The sequence below is a fragment of the Diuraphis noxia genome, unplaced genomic scaffold (assembly GCF_037042655.1).
Source record: "Diuraphis noxia isolate RWA-SAM2 unplaced genomic scaffold, SU_Dnox_SAM2 contig0003, whole genome shotgun sequence".
Taxonomy (NCBI): Eukaryota; Metazoa; Arthropoda; class Insecta; order Hemiptera; family Aphididae; genus Diuraphis; species Diuraphis noxia.
Window position 1 is genome coordinate 28,319,763 of NW_028301713.1, and position 25,880 is coordinate 28,345,642.

Consider the following 25,880-nt stretch of genomic DNA (forward strand, 5'->3'; position numbering starts at 1 on the left):
TACAGTGATTTATTGACCGGCGTTTGCAGCGGTTAGGTTAGGTATATAATAGATATAGTCGAAACCTGGCTGCAGAGGATTATAATATTATATAATTATATACAGTAATAATATGGTCCCGGTTTTAAGTAAACGTGTGAAATTAAGGTGGGCTCAATAATTATCTATATCCGGTGCACAAATTTCAGAAGCGACGTTGCGGACGGAGCGGCGGGCTTGAGGGTTGTGTTCGGTTAAACGAGCGGACGGCGCGGCAGATACGCCCGTCTCGGAAGAGTAAAGTGATGTGGTCGGCGAGACGGTCACACGGGGAGGGAGGGGGGCTGGTTGGGTGAGTGATGCGACGGATGGTTTGGCGGCGGGGGTGTGTGATGGCTGGCGGGGGTGGTTTTGCGTTGCGGGGGAGGAGTAGTCGCGCCGCGATTGTTGATCAACGCCCGGCCGCGGCGTAATAGTGTTAGGCGCGGCGCCGAATGTCGAGTGGCAACGAAAACGTAAAAACGTTGACGGATCCGGGGAGGAGGAGAAAATCACCGACGACCGGCCGCGCCCACAAATCGGCTGCCCGCCAATCGGACCGGTGCACGCCCAACGCCGTGCCGCCGCCGCCGCCACCGCCACGCTGGCCACACTCGCCCCTACCAAAAGGAATCGCCGCCAAAGCCGCCGACGGAACAACTGTGCGCGCGCGACGCAATTATTGCTACTCACGTGTTGATCCGTACCGTACACGAACGTTGTCGTGATCGTCGTAGTCGTCGTTGTCGCCGCCGTAGTCGTCGCGATAGTCGTTTAAGATAGTTCGTTTCGTTACTGTACTGTATTTCGTCGGCATTTCAGGTTTTTTTCGAAGGAATTTTCACGACGACACCTACAATAATATATGCACAACAATAATAATAATAATAATAATAATATAATATATTATAAAAATAATAAACGATTATTTGTAAGTGGAACGTTATTGTGTTTTCCGCTGCATTGCTGCAGTGCATGCAGTGATGCGTTTCGGTGGCTCGCAACAGCAGTGATAAGCGAACTGCGGGAACGCAATGATGACCATGATGATGATGCAACGTCTGCTCCAGAACAACAACAATAACAACAACTCCAATAACAATAACAACAACAATAACGTTTACGCAGACGAGATGAGGCTGAACGGCATACGTCACCATTCAGCAAGTCCATTTTCGAAACCAGCCGCCGTGCAGGCTGCGGCGCCCGACAGCTGCGTCGCCGAACCAGACGCACTGACGTCAGCCGGCTGCAACGAGCAGCAGCTACAGCCCGTCTCGCCACAGTTGACCAGCACCGGTACCACGGCGACCACTGTCGCACAAACCGGACCGACGTGCACTACCGTGGTGACCGTGGCCGCGGCAGACGACCGGCTATCGTCCGACGAGGACGACGAGCTGAACGTGGACGAGCTGAACGTGGACGAGCTAAACGTGGACGAGGACCCGGTGGACTTGACCAACAACCGGTTGCACGGCGGCCGGGTTGGCGCCGGTCACGGATTGCTGAGCTGCGACCGCGGCGTCGGCGGCCTGCACCAACAGACTGCAGGAAGCGCGGCGGCCATCGTCCCGATGGACAGCACGGCCGCGGCCAACGATTACGAGACGAGTGGCAACAGCAAGGGCCGGCTCGCGTTTTCCGTCGAGAATATACTCGACCCGAACAAGTTCACCAGAAAACTGATGGCGCCCTCCACTGTTCTGCCCAGGTGGAGGCCGCGCGTCGATTTCTCCACCGATCCTTCTGGAGCCGGTGAGTGATGTTTTTTTATTATTATATACGTCACAAATAAAAGTATTTTTTATGGACTTATGGTACGCATCGCACACGGTTATATTTAATTTTACGATTGATTATAATCATTTGAGGCTGCTGAGATTTCGACACATTCAACATTTTCCAAAGTTATGACTATTAGACGCTAAATAATCGTTTTATAACGGCCGGTATACGTTTCATAAACATTTTTTCAGAATCACGACTATTATTCTTTTTTTTTTCAACGAGTTTTATATGTTATATTTATTTTTTTGAACATTTTAGGGCATTTTACTGTGTAAAAATCCAGTCTTTTTTAATATTACATTTTTATAATTTTTTCCCTTTAAAGTATCCTATAATAGTTAAATGTAGCTGAACAAAATTTTTACCTAATCGAATATTACTAATCGTCATTTTTTCGAGCAACGTATATAATAATAGAAAAAATATTTTATAGCATTTTATAGTGTTCTGATTTTTTACTATTGCATAAAATCATTTTTGGGGTTGTTTAAAGACATTGTACATTTTTAATCCTATAATAAATTAATATATTATACCTAATATTACATAATTAATATTATATTGTTGTAATATTATTATAATTTGACATGGAGACCGATTTACGTTTCTGTGGTGAAAATTGGACCTGTATATAATATAATATTATAGTACGCACATCTAAATATATTACATAATAATATTATATTACCTACATCGTGGAAAATAATAACACTCCCCTTCCCCTGCACGTCATCATTCACACTCCAAACGTGTTAATAGTCGATTGCAGTCCGGTATAATGGTAGATTTCATACTTTTATTATTCTATCTATTATTTAGTTATTCCAACTATATAGGCATAGACAAAAATATATACCTGCTGATGACGGCAGCTATACTGTCATACTGAAAACAGTTTATTATATTTTATTATTCGTATCTATACAAAATATAATTTTATATCTATGTACCTAATATTATATTATGTTAAATTCGAAAATAATCTGTCTGCTTGTTGCGTTTTCATGATGACTAAACCGATTTTGATGAAATCTGTATTGAGAACCGAAGAAAAGACATTATTTTATAGGCATCATTTTTTATTATTATTTTTTTTTTTTTAATCAACCCTTAAGGAAATGAAATTAAATAACCACGCTATAATGCGTGATTACGGAAATATCAACTGCATGGATATAAATTTGAAATTTTAAGATGAGGGTATTAATTTTACATTGTTGTCATCGTTTAAAAAGTGATTTTTAGAATCACTATTTATAGAAGTGTTTGTGATTTGTGAGGTAATATTTTTATGTTAAATTTTATTTGAAACTATTATTGCCTTTTGGTATTGATGACGATTATCGTCGTCAAAATTAGCGAATTTCGACGTTTTTCAAAATTTAAAAGGTATGAAAGGTGAATGGCGTTAGCAAAGTTTTAGATTTTAGTGATAATTTTGGCTATTGCAAATAGGTATGTCTTACTGTTTTTATAAGCATACAAAAAAATTATGTTTGGCATATTATTAATGTTGTTTTTTGTTTCTCTTACTCATCATCACTCATCATAACAAAACTACTGATATTCGAGCAAAACCGCGAAAAATAGCTTCAGCTAATATATATACTTATTCTTTTAATAATAGAAAAACTCAATAAGTAGATTGTTACAATAGCAAAGTTTATGTTATTTATAAACGTGCAATGCCTGTATACAGTTTATATACCAAAATAATAGGTTGGGTTATTTCTTTTTCTTCTTGAATCATTAAATGATTAAATAAAATTATTTTATTCTATATCATTAATGAGTTGTAGTGTACGATTTATAATCATAATTTTCACGTAGAAATACAACATTCGTAGGTACACCATTCGTAGATTATTTCTTACCTGCAGTCTTTTGTCTGTAAATAAATTACTTACTTCCATATTATATAGGTACTTATTGTGAAATTATATTTAGATTGAATGTATGTAAAATATTTGTTTTAAAAAATATTTATAGCTGTGATAATTTATACGACTTATTTTATTAATTCATTAATTGAAAATAGTTGCCAATTGTAAAAATTGGAGTAATTAATTTTGTATACACATTAACATAAATTATGGTTTTAAAATAAATTTAAAATACAATATTGAATAATGAAATGATCGTATATATTGACATAATTAATTTAATTATATGTCGACAAATAACATAATGGATAAAATTTTTATTTTATTTTAAATATTTGAAAACCAAATAAATCACGGCAATATAATGAGTTTTATTGACCACAAAATATTTTATATTATAATGTTATGCAGCTTTTTGTAATAATAATTACATTCATATGCCTAAATTAACACAGAAACATTTCCCATAATTTTGTACGGTTACTTCATTATAAATTCATAACATATTATGTAACGATCATAATAACATTTATTGAAAAATGATCTTCTTGTTTTAGGTTTCTAAACACGAGTTTAGGACACCTAAAATCACCGTTGTGTCTATATGTTTGTTATCACTTATCAGTACATACCTACATAGTAATAATTACTATTGATGATATTCAGATATATTTTATATATTCACTATATTATTCGTAGTTAATTTACATAGTTACGATTACTGCTTTTAGGATAATATTATTTTTATGGTTATAAGTATTTAATAAAGATCCATACTATCCAGCATCCAAAATAATATACTACCAAAATATAAAGGCAACCAAATCCTTTTTAAACGTAATTTAGGATAATATAGTTTATTGCATTGTATTAAAATACAACAGGAATCCGCAAATTTAGAACGCTCGTAAGGTGACCTTTCCCAACTTCTCGTATTTTTTACATTCGATTCACGTGTTCAGTATTTATCGATCATAACATTTCAATTACATCTGGTAATTTTTAACTTACAATTTTTGAATTTAAATTGACGGACAAAAGGTTAGGTATTGGCGGACGCAACAATATTCGTTTACCTATTAGGTAAGCTACCTATATCATTATTCGTATATACCTATATATCAGCCCAGCTATGGCATTATAGGAATAAAACTTGGTTATATGTTTAAATAAACATTAAATAATATAAAATCTATATTAAACTACGTATAACAAATAAAACACGGAAAGAGCAAAAAAAAAAAAAAAATTGAGTATTTTGAATAGTTTTGTTTTTGTGTAATTTATATTCCGAAAATGTCAGTTGAATATTTTAAATCTACCTGCGTGTGTAATATTTTTAAACACAATGCGCATAATACACCTGTCATCAGAGTAAACCGTTGGCTTGAAAATAATGTAGTGGAAAGTTAAAAAAAAAAACCTGAATAAACGTAAACAAAACGTCAGTTGTTTGTTACAAACGTTTTTTCGAAAGCTTTTAATACAAATCTTTTATTCAAGTTTAAAAAAGAATCTTTAACGCCATAGTTTTAACAACTTTGTATACTTTAATACATCCATAAAGCAACAAAAATCAATAGCGTGCTTAAAATAATAAAAATCAACAACTATTTGATCCAATTAAGTGAGTTTAAGATGAGTCAATTTTTTTAAAAACTTTTTTAGCGTGATCTAAACCATATGTTATATATTATAACTTTTTAAACAGTTATTAATATTTTAATAAATATTTAAATAAACTTACTGCATTTAAATTATGAAATACTCGATTTATATCGATACTGCAGTAAAACTATAGCTGCTGATTTCTCTATACGCGTTTATATTTTATCCATAGAAAAATCAAAATTTACGTGATTAAGAGTTATATGCTAAAAGCTAAAGTTACACAAATTAGGCGCCCAATGATATATATTAATACTTATGTACAAATATATGCGCACTGGAAATATTATACCTATATTATATTTAGTTGTAAACAATTACCTACTCGAACTATATTTGTAAAACCATACCTAATGTGCCATATGTGCGGTAATTAATTCAATTTCGGTGATATTAATAGATATTGTGTTTTATTATGCCCATAATGATGTCATGGCGTGAATAATTACAAAAACTCTCAGTAGTATAGTTAAAAAATATTATTACGGCAATCGAGTAGTGAAAATTGCGAAACAAGTTATTAATAACAACCGCTTCATATAGTGAGGATAGAATTTGATAAATAGTGTGTATACCTATTATATTTTATTTTCAGTATTCGCATAGTTTGATACTCTGGTATTATATTGACGTTAAATCTTGAAGTTATAACTATGTAATTTATAGTTAAATGTTCGACATTAAACACCGTTTTTGAGAAATTTGAAACAGAATTGACTAAATCATTATTTCATTTATATAGAATATAGTAATATACTATTATAGGTATATTATAGCCTATATAGGATACTTCGAGAAAACAACAATCTGATGTTTAAATACATACAGCTACTCTAAATAATAATTCCTTAACAATATCAATAGTTATGTTCGTAAATTTGAAGTTCTCTCAGATATTATATATGTTTATTATATTACCACGCTATTATAATCACTTGACATATGTCGAACGAAGTGGTTGAAAACTTACAAAACTTCTTTAATTTAAAACTCAGAAGTTAAATACTTTTAGCTGAGTGAAATATTACTCATCGTCTTTAATATCTATCTAAATAAACGGAGAGTGCGGGAAAAATCCACGATTTCTTTATCTGTGCCAGGCGTAAAAAAACTTTTTAATCTGATCCGCCCGTAAAATTAATTGAAATAGTTGAACCGAAAAAACGATTGTATTCCGCACTCCGGTCAAGTAGGGTAATTTTCAGAATTGCTTTTTCCCCCATCTGACTACGACAGCCGCCTGACCGGTTATGTGATTTCGTTAAAATATATAATATATATATATATACACCTGAAACCTAAAAAACGTATAATAATATGTATTATAAGTCTATAAAGTATACCTATACACCTGTAAAATCACATATTGGTATGTATTTAATGTGCAAAGTCCATAAAATTAATTATATTTATATAAACAATTTTGCAGTGCTTAAAGTTTTTAAACCCTATATGGTTATAATATGGTAATTTATTAAACTGCAGTAATTACTAATTGGCGGTTCTCTGAGATATTGTTATGCAAAATTTTAAATAACTATAAAAATACTGACTTCATTTTTAATGAAAATATATTATGTGCAAAACTATATTATTGTTGTAATATTTTATGTTATTTTATTCGTAGGCATTTTAATTAAACTAATTTACTCTAATGGATTCAAATTTCAAACAACTATACAAGCTGTGGTGAAAACGTTAAAAAATTGATCGTCTAATAGGTTCTATATAGTTTGGAGTTCACCGTTAAAAAAAAAAATCAACTTGTATATAAATATAGTATTATAGTATACGTATATGTATATTATAATGGCTTATACTTATGACCTATATTATAATAATATGTAATAGTATAGGTACTGTGTGAAATATTATTTAAAGGTACCGACTGAATCTGTGGTATATATTATATTATATAAATACTAAATGTAAACACGAATAATTGAAATAATAAACAAAAATTCGTATTCCTATCGTATATTTTGTTCATAACAAATATAACTTCAATTATGGGCTTTCTCGGGTTGTATAATATTATGAGATTATATGTAAATGGTATTAATACAATTATCGCGGTAATGCGTTTTTAATTTTCCATTTAAATTCCCTAAAGTACCTCACTGTTTTGATAACAGTGGCTTATAAAATCCTCGCCATCTTATATCGACGGATTTTAAACGCCGGTTAACATTTTGCCCACCCCGACCCGTCGCGGAAATACGCGTCGCGCCCTCCACATACAAAACACGTCAGAGAGAGGATTTAGATGATTTAAAATCCCATCATTTAGCCCAGCAACGCATTGTTCGCGTTTACCGACCGATTTAGGATTTTCTTGCTTTGCTTTATTCGTCATGCATGTATATACCTAGATAGTATAATATGTGTTTTATTGACGATAAATAAATCAAATAGAACGCGCGAGAGTATACGTCTTAATCGGATCGTCGGTTCACCAGTATTATAATCGTTTAAAAAATACATCGAAACATATATTATTGACAGATACGGGTAGTATTGTAAATAAATATTTAATTCATTATATTATTTCCGATAAATACAATGCATTGTTTGCCTACGCATTTTGCTAACACCATAATTTTAGGTATTCTCTTAAAACCGCCTCCTGTGTGTTCAACAACCTTTGTAGCCATATGTATGTGTACCTATATGATTCCCACATTATTTAATTTAAAAAAATTTTGATATTGACCGTTAATCGATAAATTATTATTTTATCCTAAAACATTACATTAATTATTAGCTTACGCTTAAAATCATTACTGTAATGTACCTTTTGCTCGAAATGTTATAGATTAATTTGACAACAATTGCAACAGTATGCTGCAGTAATAATATGATGTGTCGGATATTGTGGTTTGGGTATGATACATTTGTAAATATTATTAATATGATGTTGAGTTTTAATCATAACACACCTATATATATGACTTGAAATCTATATAATTAAATTAAACTTTTCCACTCATCATACCTATATTATATTATATTTATATGATATGTATAGATACAGGGACGAACTAGCGGGGAGTGATTGTCATATTTCTTCTTTGGCTAATTGTTGTTATATAAAATACACGAAACGACAGAGCAATATTAATGTAATAAATGTATAACGTGGTTTGAGAATAGTCAAAATTCATACCACTTCCTTTCAAAAAAGCTGAGCACGCCACTGTGTAGATATACATACCTATAAATCATTTGTGATATGATGTAGCTGATAATATGATCATAAACTGTAATAATTATTAAGGTCAATGTAAAACGTATATATGTGCAATGTAGCCATATGTAGGTACGAATTTTTTTCTCGATGTTGAAGACTAGAACGCATGCACCGCGCATATTTTACACTCGAAAAATTTGTAAGAAATATATTGTTTACAAGAAAGTGTACAATGCTTGGTAAATGTGTAGGTACACGATGTTCAATTTAGGAATTTATAGTATAATATACCTATTATATAAAATTTTAATTCATATATCGAGAGGTAATCAATGCTATCACCTATAAATTATAAGAATCATTAGTAAATTAAAATCAATAGTAGCCAATTGTAGCTGGTACTAGTGATAGTGTACCTAATAAGTTACAAACTCTAAGGGAAATAAAATAAAAACTTCTACAGAGATTGGACTTAATTTCACATAGTTTTGGATGTTTTGATCAGTTTCTAATATAATATACATTTTTGTGCACATTGTTCGCAAAACTGAAATGGATTCAACTACCCTCGTGCAGTATACGTATATGTATACAAATATATATATATATTTATTTAATTTATGATGGTTAAATATTATTATTATTGTTATGGTCTATATTTAGGTAATGTTGTTTTAAATGATCCTGCTAATATCGTATACAATATTATTATATATAAATGTAGATATGTTTATTTTTTAATGTTGAGTCATTTTCTATGTTTTTTTTTTTAATCTAAAAAAACTTTATTTAAATACGTATATGTTACTCTCTTATTGGCCTATGCACTTAGACCGCTTAAATTTTCTGTCGGCCAGTAATCTGTCAGTGAATCTCGCGCTGTCCTCGCAAATTACACATAGTTTAAGATCTCTAGCGACACGTTTACGTCAACATCTGAGTTAATTATGCGTCCGTGTAGTGTGCGCGTCTCGTGTGAGTACACACTGCAATTATTGTATACATGTGTATATAATATAAATGCCACTGAACGGGCTCACACATAATAATAACACAAGCAAAGACAATACGCAAGCGTGAGCGTGTGGCGATGTGCGTGTGTATATAGGAGACGGATAGGAATATTAGTGAGAAAAAAAGTCGCCCGACGACTCTTACCAAAAATTTCTCATGAGTTTGCTTTCTTTCGTCCAGCCGAAAATACGTGCTTAAACGATATTATGTTATTTGATCTAAAGACTCTTCAGCAGTGTCAAATAAATGCATATAATAATAATTATTAAACTTGCGTGCCGTCGAGAATATTATTTCGTTAAATGAAGATATAGGGTATTAAACGATATCGTCCTCGTCTGCTATGTTTAAAAGAGTATAAAGTGTGCAGTAACGCTTGCAGATCCTTGTCTTTCCATTGTCGCGTACACGTCGGTCATTGAAACGACCTTTTTCTGAGATGGGTTCCGCTCCGTAAAACTTTATGCGACGCCTTTAGAGTTCTTATCGAATTTCCTGCTGCGATAATATATAGTATAATATAAGCTATGGCAATAATAGTAAGCTCGAACTCGGCCGGTTAAACGTTCCGACTTCCAAGACCATTTTTTTTCGATCGTTGGTCAGATTGTGCAGTCCAAACGGCCTCTATATATAGTATCCTATACAGTGAAATTCCCTCTTGAAGCCACGATATCACATTAATAGTTTGACTAAGATGTTCGTCGATCGATCTGTAATATAAAAGAGTATTCTGGGTGGGGGGGGGGAGTGATAGCGCTGTATTATAAATGAATTGTCAACATATATATTTATGTGTAAAACATAATACTAGGAAATATAGAATAAAATATCACACTCGTTAGTCATTTTTTCACATTATGCAGTGTAAATGTGTAAAAGGTATAATTGATAAATCATTATAATTATAAATTGAGAAAAAATTTTAACAATAAACTAACATAAACTATTCATATATAGTATTGATAACAAATGTAGATCTTTTCACGCCAATGTTAATCGTTTACCGTCCTGAAAATCGAATAATATTCAACAATATTACTTTTGCTTTTTGATTATTCGCTTTTTTTTATATATAATCATAATATTGTTGGAAATACTGCGTAACCCGTGTAAAATATAAAACTTACTGTATATAAAAATAATAAAGAATCGAGCAAGGAAAATTTGTTCTTTTTCTCGGACGTTTTATAATAATAATAATAGTTTAATAAAATTAATAGAAGATGATAATAATAATAATAATAATAATATGTGAGACGGGAAAGCGAAATAATACAAAGTAGCCCTCGTTGATGCCGATGAATGAAATCGCCCGAGCTCTGTATATTATAATATCATAATGGTGTGGATAATACACAGCTCTTGTATTTGTTCAACAGCAATTTTAATGAACACGACGAGACGGATATTTGTAAACCGAAATGACAGCGTTGGACGTAATTAATGCCACCGGAATGTCTTTTAACGCTCATCGTACCTCGCGTTTATAAAAACACTAGCGGCGACCTATTATAGCACATAATACATATATTTATATACATACAAGCGATCCTCCACGTACGGACTGCAAAGGTGTATTATGGTAGCCAATTAAATTTGATCGAACTAAAAAAAAAAAAAAATAATAATAACATTAATATCAGAATTATTTTGGCTTCGATGTTTTCAGGAGTATTTATAAAAATAAAATGTTTAATTTAAACGTGTCGTCGCGTATTTCGTTGAATGAAAATAATAAAATGTATATTATTACAGTAAACGATAATGGTATGCACGCCGAGCATTTTAGTTTGTACTGATAACTATACTGATGAGAACTAAAAATTAAAAAAAATTAAATAAAATGTTCTAAATATCTAAAACATCTGTGCGTCGTGCGGCGCACACTTGCCCCAGTGCTTTTGTATATTAATATTATGTGATGGTCGGAAAGGAGACCATATAAAAAAAATAACCCGATAAAGTATTTAGGGACGTGTGTGTTGTGTGCGTTTTTTTGTGTTATAGTCAATCTCATTGAACTATAAAATATTTAGGAACATATATATATATACATATATACATATATAATATATATAATATATATAATATATAATATATATATATAATTACGACGACTATTAACCAAGTATGCACACTGCAACAACAATACTTAAATCGATATAAACATACAACATGATTGCAATATAAACGCCCGGAGGCGGATCGCGAGATTAACTTAATTACGTTTTGATTTTTTTTTTTTTTCATCAGCTATTTAATCACTTACAATATTTACAAGTTTAATAGTTATTAACTTATAAGTGTACTTATACTTGTACGTGCATGCATGTACAACTAGCTAATACCACCAAGTTTCAATCGTTGCGGATATATCCGACGCATCGATAAATCACTAGAGCTGGTCTGCCAGCAGCCGTAGTGACACGTGTTCATTGTTAAAAAAAATAATCGCATTATAATTTATAATAGAGTTATTATCGAACGAATAAAAATAAAAATTCACAAATTATTTTGTTTTTAAAAATATAAACGCGATGCTGGAAAATATAATACCTATGTATACAATGTTTTTCGACAATCGTTCTTGCTGAGATCAAAAGTCACATATCGGGAAAACATGATTAAAAGTTTTTGTACTAGGCGTTAAAGTTTAAAACTTTTTCTAAATTGAATATAGACATTAGAACGCTGAAATCCTAGACAATAATAACATACGTCCTGCTTTTAACTGCAAGTTGGCGGTTGCCATCGTAATATTTTTTACAAATTGTGAGAACGACAAGCGGATGTATATAAGCGTTAAAATAATAATTACCTAGGTATAATATAATATCAGTTAAACATTATGACGTTATGACTTAAAAACTCTGTGAATGAAAAAAATATGATTTTCTGACGTGACGGCGGTTATTGGATCGGACAGCAAGGCTTGGCATGGTTAAGCCATATAATAAAATAAAAGAAAAAGTTGTGCATTATTTTCACCTTGGTGGTTGAAAATAAAATCACTTTAAACGTAATATACTCACCGTGACTATAAATATACGCCCGCCGCCGCTGTAACTGCTGGCTGCCGTCTGCACCGCCGTCGACGTGTCTATTCGTCATCGTCGGAAACGGTCAAAATATATTATTTCATCCGATTTTAGACATACTAATTAATTATCAAAACGTCATAAAATTACTTACAATAAACGTCCGTCTAAATGACATAATACAATAAATACTAGTAAAATACTTAAAATTTACCTATAATCTATCACAATATTATTAATTATACCTATCGATGGTCTTCACGCTTCGGCCTATTTTGAATTGCGACCCAGTTTTGTGATCATAATATATATTATAATTGTTTAGCGACCCTGCAGTGACCCTAATTAATATAATCAAGACGACATAATACATAAAAGAAATCACTTATTTCCCGGTCAATTGTAAAATACAATTTTATAGTAAATGTTATAGGTAATGGTAAAAATGTTGCAATTTTCGACTTTACTTAATAGCAGCGATATGCTATCTATTAGATTTCACGACAACATTTTTTTTGAGTTATACCGCACATTTTGGTCAATAATAAAAATATTTGGTCAAAACAAGCTTCATGAAAACGAATTCTGCATATTACCATGTTGTTTTGATTAGATAATAATAATAATAATAATAATAATAATATATAAGAACTGCGCATTTATATTGTATCTCGTAATATAATATAAATGTAAGGTCTATTAAAATATATTTTATCGTAATGATGAATTGATGATGATACAAACATTGATAATAAACAACACACCTTCGCGTTATAGGTATACGTATTTATAATAATTATTATTATTACCTATTATTATATCATGCGTACGATGATTAGAGATTAAACCCCATCACAGCGGTTTTCGTTGAATTTCCTATGCGTGGGACTACGTTTTGCATGGTTTGGTTTAGCATAAATTTCGTGATCGAATTGTTTCACGCGCGGTTCGCTATTATATGATAATAATGTTATAATGATATTAAACATAAAACTATTATACTGCCGCCGTCAGATCGTTAAACACCATCCGCGAGATTCGAGAAACTGCTCGCGCACGCGCGTTAAAAAAATCGTTCCCAAAAATATATTATCCTATAGGTACAAACTAAAATATTATGTTTGCTGTATTCTGTGTAGTATTAGTTATGCCAACAGCGTTATGTTATATATACTATACCATAGTGTTTATTTTTAAGCTGATCCGATACGGTGTTATCCGTGACAAATTAAATGCTCGTGGATTTGTTGGTTTTCGTCTTAATGAGCTTGCAACCAAACATATGTCAACATATATTGAATTAAGAAAACCAATAATATTGTAGCAATCATCATCTGGGTCGATGTGCTCATAAGTATTTGATTCGGATATTTGTTTCAAAACAAAATATATTTGTAAACATTTAGTTTGCAGGTTAAGATTATAATCTTCTAATGATTATCTGTAAAAAAGTTAGAGGCAAAACTATATAAAAAAAAAATTATTATTCCGATTTCATCGGTAATTTAAAAAAAAACACTTAAGAGTTCATAATAGTAGAATAGACATAGATCTGAATCATTTATCATTTCATTATGTGTCACAAAAATATAATGACCTACCTAATTACATATAATTGTTGTGTGTATACGTAACGAATAACGATTTAAATTATATTTCATAATCAATTAATGGATGGCGAGGGTCACTCTGTATGCTTATATGATATTATACATATATAATGAGTAATATTATGTTGCTAAGTGTGAAATGCAAATATCCGCCAACCTTACACTGCACCTACCGTGCGAATCCCATTAAATTTCTTGACGATCGAATTCATCACCGTATTTATGTACAGGATGATTATTTAAAAGGAAATCACTGATTTTGAAAAGAATGAATTCGAAAAAAACGTTGAAAACATCTTCTACAACAAAAGTATGATTTAGTGATGCAAACTTCTAGCAACATGTGTAATACAAAATAATTTTAAAAATATAATACGCGTACCGTTTATATATACAATATAAAGACCGAGACCATCCTCTATATATTATAATGTATATACCTACCTACTAAGAGAAAAAAAAATGTTGCGGATGGACGGATACTTCCGGTCCGATTATATATAGAAAGAAAAATCGTGTGGTTGCAGTGGTCATCGCGGGGTTTGAGGGGTGTGTGTTAGTGTGTTACATATATATATATATATGTGTGTGCGTGAACGTATATTATATATATATTACTCGATCTTGCGGGGGCGTGTGGCTGAATACAATCCAAATTACTGGGCATGAAATTAATTGTTGTCGTCTGGTTCCGGGCCGGAGATCGTTGTGTGCATGTGTGCGCCGTGTCTATATAACGGGGGCGAGGAAAGTGCACGCGCGCGCGCCCGAGCTCGGTCGTTTGCGAGATAAGCTTTGCGCGCTATCAAAGCACAATTGAAAGTTAAGCTCCCGCTGATCCTCGGACCGTGTTATACGATTGTCCCATAAAAATCGCCCCCCCCCCCCACACACACACACACCTTAGCCGCGCACTTAAAGACCGCACACCGCCACGCACCGCCAATCGTGTCGCTCCGGCGGCGTCGCTAACCGTATATACAGTCGTCCCGCGTTGCTCTCTTCGTCACCGCGGCGGCGCGAACGGTACACGTAGGCGGTCGCATAAAAGCATTAAAATGTTGTACAGGGTGTGTCTCGCCGCATCACGTTTGGTCTCTCTGCAGCTTATAATGCCATATAACCGGAACAATAATAATAATAGTGGTCGCCGCTTGTTGGACTCACTTTGGGACCCGCTCATCCGAGGTCCATCAACCGAATGAGGCGATAAGGCGAATGACCCAGAAAAAAATTTTAAAAATGCTTAAATGTAAAAACTCATTGACTTTAAAAGTATGTATTGAGATTCGAGGTATATATGTAAGTATGAAAACGAAAATCTAGCTATATATACGCGATTAAAAATAAAATAATATAATAGGGTATTGTAAAATGTAATTAATTTTTTGATAAAAATCGATCTAATGTTGATTGGATTTTCCCTTCTTCGGCCAACTTCATAATCATATTATCTCTGTAGGATTTATGTTGCTCGAATACGTCAAAATCGCATCTTTGCTGAATCTCTTTACGTATACAATTTGAAGCGTTTCCAGCATTTGTTTAGTTGATGGTGGTTTCTCATCAGGTTCCTCTTCGTCACTATCACCAGACACATTCTCTTTTAGCCGTTTTTACTGTATTTCACACCACATAGTATATATGTACACATTTTATTTATTAATCTAATTTTCAAATGACCCTATATATACTGATTATAAAAATATCTATTAACCGGTGTGTGAGTCGAATCGATGAATCTTTCGCTGTGTGTTAGTATATGTGCAAATCGGGTCCAGCCGTTTTAATATATTATTGGTGATCTGAAATTTCCGGGGGGAGCTCATAACCCCCCCCCCCACCCTACTAACATTTTAAGATTTATAACACAGTGTTCGAATTATTCTCAAAGCTCAAATAGTTCGGTTCAATAAAGACAAAGAGTAATATTTTGTATGGCACTTACAGGTCGAGCTGTGTTTAATATAGGAAAAAAAACATAACGAGACATCCAACGACATAAACCATTCTGCGTATAATATAATATTGAGTTCTGTGCGTCAAATTCATAATAAAAGTCCACTTCTAGTGTTGGTGGTATTGGTTGGTACCTTGGTGGTATGATTACGATTAGAAAAACTGTCAAAAAGGCAGATTTTCGATGAATAGAATTTTCTGAAGTGACATTTGGGTAATATCCGAATCCTAACTGCTAGGCAGTCTGTATGATGATTTTTGTTTCGCGTTCCAGCGTTTTATATGTTCTGTGATCTGCAGAAAGTGTACAAAACATTACGGTTTATTTTTTCTTTCGTTCCGCAAAGTTCCGTACTGTTAAAAACACGCGATTCCGACGCGGAAAATAATAAAATAAAACGCTCGCAAGCAATTTGTGCGTATATATACTGCAGCAACCGTAGCACATTAATTTGTCGTCAGCAGTTATCCGAACATAAAATTGGCTGCACATCAATAAACTAAAAAAATATTTAATGCACTGTTTATAGTTATTTTAGTTTACCACAGTCGTATAACATTATATTATATTATTAGTTATTATTACTGACGACAAAGAGTGCAGCGATGTAACATACGTACCTCCGTAACTATTACCTACCTAAACAGCTTACAAAATAAAAATATTAATACATACAAATACCTTAAATGGCGCTTCATTATTATATCACTCATAACAATTGGTCATATTGTAATGTTATGGGTATATTAATTTTTTGTTGCATAAAATGTATTTATTTATAATTTGTATACAATTATATTTATTTTAAGGCTGGGATTTTGATACGCATTTTTTTTTAAATCTAAAAATCTAGAAAAATGCACTGTAAAAATGTGTTAACATTTTATTTTTTAGACCTTAGAAAAGTAAAAACATGACTTAAAAGTATTTTTATTGTTATTGTTTTGCATATAATACCTATCTTCAGCAGTAAGTTCAAGAACAAAAAAAAGAAAGAAAAACTACGAACGGAGTATATATTGTTATCGCTTCGTAAATATCATTAAGATATGGATATATCTATACTGTTATAATATTGTATCTATTAGGTACACGCTCACCGATATATCTAACTGCACTTTATATGTAGGTACAGAAAAAAAATTATTAATTAAAATAAAAAATAAAAATATAATGTACATCGAATTTAGTACAGGATTTTCACTTAAGGAGCGTTTTTTTTCAAAACAATAGTAAAAAAAAATTATATTGCATCCATATCCCATAAGTCTTAAAGTTACAATAAAATAATATTATATAATCTCATATCCATTATGCACCGACATCTATTGCAGCGTGTACGGTATGTGAGGTGTATTGTGCGCATGCACATTTTTGATCCACTCACGGTATCATAATATTGTTTATTGGAGTGCAATATTACGATGTTGCAGTTATAGACTGCCACGGATATTTTACATGGTTGTTGTATACGACACGTTCTACAGTATAATAAATTACTATTTACAGGGTGTTTAAAGTACTTTTCCATGAGGTTAATTCAGGAAAACGGGGAAACGTTTTGGTATACTATGTAGGTATATACCATATACCTACCTACTGTATTTGTCATATATTTTTAAATTTTACCGTGAGTGGCGCAGCAAGTATTTACCGAATTAAGTATCCATGCAAGAATATACTCTCAAATAAATAATTGTCATTATAGTTATGGATCGAACGAGAATTGACAAAAAGCTATCTACTTAACTCGTATAGTCGATATTTTTCAATAATAAAGGGATACAATATTCTTATTTGATCAGTAAATGTAAAAATTAATCTTTATTTAACAACGACAATGACCATATAATATACGCGATGATTCGAATGAAAATATTGAATTTCGTTCTCAGTGAACATCACAATACCTATGTATGTTATCAACATGTATACCTCGTTTATTGCACGTGTTCTTCTTTTGTTAATTTATTGTAGTCCGATATACGTACACAAACACTGAGACTGTCTGTTGCAGATATAGAGTCAAAAAGAGAGGTAATCATTTCGAAAACTATGCAATTATTAATTAGTAAAGTGTGTTTTGGAAAAAAATGATAGTTATTAGAAGTACCTTGGAACGTATAAAATAATATTTAAAAAAAATCTAAATTTGCAATCTAATAATTATATAATATATGATGAATATTTTAGATAAATTGTTTTTATTCATACGTGTTTTCGCTTGTATAATATTCTACTTCATAAATTGAATTTACTGTTTTTAATTTTTATCGTGCTGTGCACTAATGAAGTATAATAATGTATATTGATTTGATTTGATTTCTTAATACTCGGATTAATATTATTTCGTCTCAGTGCTGCAGTAGTTAGTATTGTTGTTGGGTAGGTATAAAATAATAATTTAATGGTTGTATTATACGCAACGCAATTATCATATAATATGAATGAAAACGACGGTGGTTGTTAACAGTGTATACTGTGTCGTATTATGCGATATGATATTAATTATTATTACACACGAGGTAAAACGTAAACAATAATATTTCCAAAACCATTACATTTAATGTAATATGGAATATGTAGCTCACCGATCGATAGTCACCGCGGCCAAAGTTTCAACGCGATATAATATTATGCTTTAATCGCAACATTAATATGAGTGCACAACGAAATTATGATTATGATAATAATAATAATTACCGTCGTAAAGAACAATAATATCTCACGACAGTTTTAACACGTGAAGGGAGGGATGAGAGTTGGTCGGGGTGGACGACAACGTTGAAAGATAGGCGGTTCGCACAGAAAGTATACGTAATAATAATAATAATAATAATATAGGGGCACGGTATCTAGCGAGCGGAGGTATGGCAATATTAGTCGGGTGCCGAAGACGACGGTCCGAAAGTTTCCTCGGTGATGGTAAACACTAAAATACGATTATAATATTATTATCATACAGTTTCATTATATTGTTGTACTTCACTGCACTATTATTATTATTATTATATAAACGGAACGGTATAAAAGCATACAATAATATAAATGTACAATAATACTATAATAGCGACCGCCGAATTATAAGAGTTCACGTATAGTTAACTTTTTCACTTCGTGCATTTACGTTGCATTAATTTTTTTCGGACCAACACAAAAATACTTGAAGTGCTTTTCTTCTCGTCGGTTCAAATGACATCTGCATCTATTCTACGACATCTGCGCATTAAAATTAAATTTACAATGTACGTTTAACTTAAAGTTTATTTCCTTTCATTGATGATCTGGTTGCGTATTGCTTCTCACAATTTTACTGTTGTGATATGTGATGTTTGTTTATTCTACTTCACAATTTTTCATATTTTTTTATACATAGGATTAAAAAGATATTATACTTAACAGTATAATCCATAAGACGCGTGATTCACTTAATCTAAGGGTAGATCGTTTTTGACCCTGGGGTGATTTATAATAGTTTTGTGTTTCTTTTTTGTACCTGGATTTCGTCATATTTGTTTGATGTTTTTTGTTTTTTTTAGTTTTGTGTTAGGTTTATCCAATGTTTTTACATATGTGTTTATGTTTTATGACGAATCATAGACATTCATAAAAAATTTACGATTTAAACATATCTCATTATAATATTTATGTATACATAATTAAACGTGAATAAAACTATTATTGGATCTATATAACATACGTTATTTAATATTTGATATTTGTAATTCAGCGTTAAATATTAACACTATATAATATAACATTAAAATAACAAGAATAAAAAAAATTAATAATAGCTCATTTTGCAACAGTTGATTACAGGCCTTAACAAAAACAGATAAATGTACAAGAACATATTTTAATGTAAAAGTATATTTAATTTACATAATATAATATCAAAAGTTTTTATAAAATTTACGACCCACGCAAAAATATGCATTAAAAATGTTCATTTGTTAACTCATCGTCATTTTTTACATATAAAATATATTACATTTGTAGTTTGATTCGCTATAGAAATCAAGAACATATAAAATTCCTATATAACTTCCATGCACCGATAGTTGTATGATATATAATTACAAATAAGTAACGACGAGCAGCAGTTGATTCTCTTTAGAAAACAAGTTATTATAATGTATATTATGTGCGAGAAACGCTAACTCCTCGCGATAACCGTGTGCCGATTATGTAGATTAGACGTCGTCGTTAACTTAATTTACATTGTTGTATACTTGTATACACACACTGCATTATACATATATATATATAAATATATATACTTTCGTATTTTGTATGTGCGCATTATAAATTATGTAACAGTCGACGCAACTATTCGAAAACAATGTATAAGGGGATAAAAAAAAACAAAAATAATATATACACCGCACGAGACTCCCTAGTTGACATAATAAATGTATATATAATATATATAGGTAACAAATCGATTAAATAAATATTGACGGGCGTGGTCCAAACAATATCGATCACATACACCTGCGTCACATTTCGAGCAGTATTAATTTTTTTCCTTTTCTCGCTATCCTCGCTGGATTCGGAGACGATATTAAAATGCGATGCGAGTATATATTATCATTATTATCTTTTAAACCCGAAACTCTGTAAACGAAAAGTCCAACGGCGCTTAAACGTATAGGTATAAGGTATATAATGTACTTGCAGGTACCTGAAGCTCTATATATAGTTCGACCTAACCGCGTGACCATGGTGTGAGATCTAAAATCGTAACGGACTTTGAATATTTAGGTATCGATCGCGTTCATCGGTACACCGCACACAGTTATTAGGCTAAAATGTAAACCGTCAGAGTCTCCGTCACAATGATCGCGAAAGTAAAGTCACCTCATAATAATATTATACGATCATATATCATATATATATCCCGGATTGTAATAATTGTCTAACATTAGTATCGCTATTCATTATTTAAATCTATATAATGTCACACGTTCAAATAAAAACGGGGAATCCGGATTACCACTCGGTGGACAACTGATACTTAAGATCAGCACGACACGTTTTGCTCACCCACCGATCTCTAGAAAGGACGATATAATATAAGTGGATACATACATAATATATACGTCAAAGGATCTCGTCTGCGGTATGGTTTTACAAACGCCTTGTACGGTTTTCTGCTGCTGTTAAATAATAATTATAGCCAATAAGGCATACTGCACCACCACTCAACGATCTTAGTCCTTAGAAACAGTTTAGTTGTACATCGTGCAAGTATCGGCCTTGAAAGTCAACCAAATAAAAACAGCATATATTTATAATATAATTAGTGTTCATATATTTTTTGAATGTCAAATACGAACAGATATTGATTGGTCCGCGACAAAAATGACGAGTTTTGACCAAACGCAACTTAAACGCTGAGGCTAGATCGGAATTCGGTTGTTGTTGTTGTCGTTATTATTATTAAATACCATTAGGAAGGTTTTCGGAAGTTGCTCGGCTGGGCGGTGGCGCGATAACAGGGTGCGAATCATTTCCCGGAAAATCGGGAGTGGTTGAACGGTTGTGGGCGAGAAGGCGGGAGAGCTTCACGAAAATGGGGCGGGGGTGTTTCTAGCGATGAAGGGGTGGGCGACAGAGGCCTCGGGAAAAACAATAGAGGCTGTGTAAACAAACGATAACGTCACCATGGCTACCACGGAGGCGGTGGCGGTTGCGGCGGACCCTATTATAAGCGGTAAATAATTGCGTTTACCTATATGTATATATATATATACAGTAACAATAATAAAATTATAATAATAATAATAATAGTAGTAGGTAAAATAACAACAATATTTTAAACATTATTGTAATTTGTTAGTTTACTTTCTGGTTTTTATAAATGTAAAACATTTTATATGTTATAAAAACATCATATAGATATACCATACATAAATATGGAATAGTACAAGATATGCCCTAACAGCGTCGTCAACGTCGATGGCCGGTGAGAAATTAAAAACATTTTTTTTTTCCATTTCGAACGAGTAACTTAGATGGCGTCTGTCGTAGTTACAGCGAGTATATACACATAAAATGCCTATATATAGGTAGCACATATTATAATATACAGTAACCGTATAGTATTACATCACTATACGATAAAATATAGGTATAAGTGATAATACCTATAATTATAATAAGAGTGATAAAATATGTCTGGTTGACAGCCAACTAGACAATGACTGCAGTGGTGTTATATATTATATTCAATTTCAACGTTTGCGAGCGCTGTTGACCCGACGCCAGACGATGGTAATACGTCTTAATACACAATAACTACCCCTCCGTACCATACCCTAATCATTACACACGAACATTCGTAATATCCACACACACACACACCCGCTCACCTGCACTGCGCGTACTCGTAAATAATATTATACAGAGTGGTTTCATATATTTTTGAAATTATATAAATTTATCGAAACTTAGGTTTTTCGGTATTCTATAAGACATACCTATACGATATACGCCGCAAGAACCATATATTATTAATTATTACACTATACCAATTAAGCAGTGACAGCTGTGACAAAAAAAACTTATTTTTTTTCACATGACAGCCACAATTGTTTTCGATAAATTGTTGAGCAGACGAGTTATAAACATTTTTATCATGAACCAACTGTATATACAGATATATCTGTAGCGTTTCTATGTATAATATTTAGTACTCCGCTGATTCAAAATAATGATCACTTGTCCATATCAGTGTGTTAAGATAAGATATCATCGATCGTAATGATTGTAATAATTTATATTTGTAAATTTGTAATTTTGTATTAACAGTTAGTCGTCGTCAGCAACGGTCGAAAGTTGTCGTTCACTGTCCGGGGATCGTAATGTCGCTACGAACCGGTATTAATTAAGTGTTATTAATTATAAATAAAAACAATCAAATGTATTTAATAATAATAAATTATAAATATTAAATCGAAATATACAGTCCACTATCCACGAATAAAATACGTAGTCTTCATGGTTACAGTATCAATCGAAATGTTATAGTTTATATTAAATGATTAGTTATTAAATGATTTGACTTTGTATCGGTACCTACTATATGCACTCGGTATAATATAGGTCCGTGTTAATAGGCTTTTAAAGATATACTGGACGCCATGATGGCTTAGAAATTATATATTTATTATAATGATGTAATGCTCATTAAAATTTTGTATTTTGTTAAAGTCGTAAGTATAATAAATTATAATCTTTATTAGATATACTTTAAATACCATTATACTAGTATATATATTACATATTTATGTAAAATCAAAATAACTATTATATTCGTCATCAATGCACACATTTTAATAACTGTCTAAAAACTGGTGACTCAAATTTCGATTTAAATACACAAATCATCCGCTTAACAATTATTTATAGCAAAAAACGTCGCTGTTTGAAGAAAAAAAAGTATAAACTGAAAATCGGAGTAGGTATAAAAAAATACATTATTAAAAAAAAATAATTAAAAGAGGTTGAGCATACTGCATACTTGGTGAATCACTCTGTATATACAAGTACCCCCAAGGTGTACATAATATCATTATGTGAGACGACGACGGCGACGTTACCTTAGCGACCGTCTCCATCCAACCGTATCGCCGCTACGTGTCATTATTACAATATAATATTATTATAATCGTTTACATTTTATATAATATATATATAGGCACTGCCATTACACCGTGGGTTGGTGGGTGGGAGTAGTGTGGGAGGGATGATGATAACTCCGTTGTACAATTTATAATAATAATATGATATAATACATATATAGCACGTCTACCTCACAGAGTTCTTCTGGTCTTCTCCGACATTTTGGAAACTGTATGATAGTAATAATATGTGTTATTAAAACACGACGAATATTCTATATACAATTACACGCGATGTATAACTAATGCAAAACAATATACCTATACCTATTGTATAACATATAAAATATGTATTATGTCATTATCGTTGTATAATTATTTTTTATAAATTAAAAAATAAAATTACCGTCGACGACATTGGCCTTTGGGTTACATATTATTACCAATATCACATCGAGATCTTATTTTTTTAATGATATTAAGACAATTTTATGTGCATATAATATAATGTAGGAGTTTTTTTATATTTTGTTTTGAAGATTTGTTTTTTATTTCGGTGGTGTATATCTGTTGCATCCCAAAGATTCTGAAAGATGTTCCGGTAGTTGTGCGACCAGCAGTCTTAGTTCAGAGAACGAACGACATTATTCCATCATTATGTGTTTGATTGGTATACCTACAGGCGCTACATGTGACGGGCAAAATTGGAGGCTTATTTTCGCTAATTAGATGACTGTGATGCTTAATTTGCGTTTGGCCCGATCCCGAATCTCATTAATATGACTTCGAACTTTCTTAGAAGGTCCGTAAGATGTGGTCATATGGATATACACAACTTTCGATTTCATGGAGTTTTGTGCAAACGCAGATTTACAGTTAGGTTCCTGCCACTTATAATTGATACAGCGAAGTTTAGGGTATTATGTAATATTTTTTTTTTCGATATCAGACGAACTGCTGTGTTGCTAACGACGGATTCGAATTCGCATCTTTTGCGGCCAGCATGATTATTGATGAGTTCTTTTATATCGTTTCAATAAATAACTAATATATTTTGTGACTCGTTCTTATCAACGTGTACGATAAGGCCGTGGCGTATAATCTCCGGTGCTCGCCATACCTGCAGCAGCAGAGCGCAATAATAATTATTATACACATCATTGTTTTATCGTCTATTTCGTCGACGGTTTTCATCAATGTAATCACAACAACGATTCATCATTATTAATTTTTATTATTATTACTATTCGATTTTGCAGGCGATCTCCGCTCACGGAGTTTTAAACTATGTACCTATCAGTTTTATATTTTACGCCGAAAACGGCAAAACGCTGAACACAATTCACCGCAATAAAGCTAATTTCTCAAAATAAATATTATTATGTACCTACCTATTATACTTACTTTATGAGCAGGTATATATCTACGGTTTGCGTTTTAACTTTCCCTGCAAATAACGAATGCCATTTGTTTTTCCGGGAAAACGGAATTGGATTGTGTAAGTACAAATAATATTCTAGTCGGGTCGTTTGAATTTTTAATGGAATATTTTATGACCTTTCTGCATAAGGAAATCGGACGGACGGAGAAACTGAAAAACAGTTTCACACTGCGAGTTCTCCGCAGTTATTCGCTAATCATAAAAAAAAAAAAAAGCGTGATTCGTTAATACACTTGGCCGGTATAAGGAGGATGATTATTTGATATTTCTTGGAAAATGCGTAAAGTTTATAGGCCGTTTTTTTTTTTTAAATCGTGTGCCTAGTAGGTATTCGTAGCTATATATTTTTCAAAAAAAAACCCCCAACTCAATTATACCTGCTATGTATATACTCGTCGTAGTCATATGGGCGCCGCGGAAAAACGGTTCGACGTCTCTTATTTTATAAGTACACTCGTCGTTCGACGCGACCACCCTTATCGACGGTAATATATATAATATATATATATATATATATATATATACGCGATGGTGACAACTTATATAACTATATACATTAGACGACGATAAAACAATCCTATACGGAATCCTTCGAATAAAACGAAAAGTTACCCCTCCGGAAACGCTGTGCCGGATTGG

At 32.3% G+C, this 25,880-nt stretch overlaps 1 protein-coding gene across 1 annotated transcript in view; it reads left to right on the forward strand.

Annotated features, from left to right (window-relative positions):
* The first annotated feature begins 673 nt into the window (after positions 1-673).
* slou (homeodomain transcription factor slouch) overlaps positions 674-25,880 on the forward strand; it is a 29,343-nt gene continuing 4,136 nt past the window's right edge. The window contains exon 1 of the mRNA XM_015519465.2: positions 674-1,776. Within this exon, the coding sequence (XP_015374951.1) occupies positions 1,053-1,776 (724 nt within the window). The 5' untranslated portion in view covers positions 674-1,052. The remainder of the gene's footprint in view (positions 1,777-25,880) is intronic.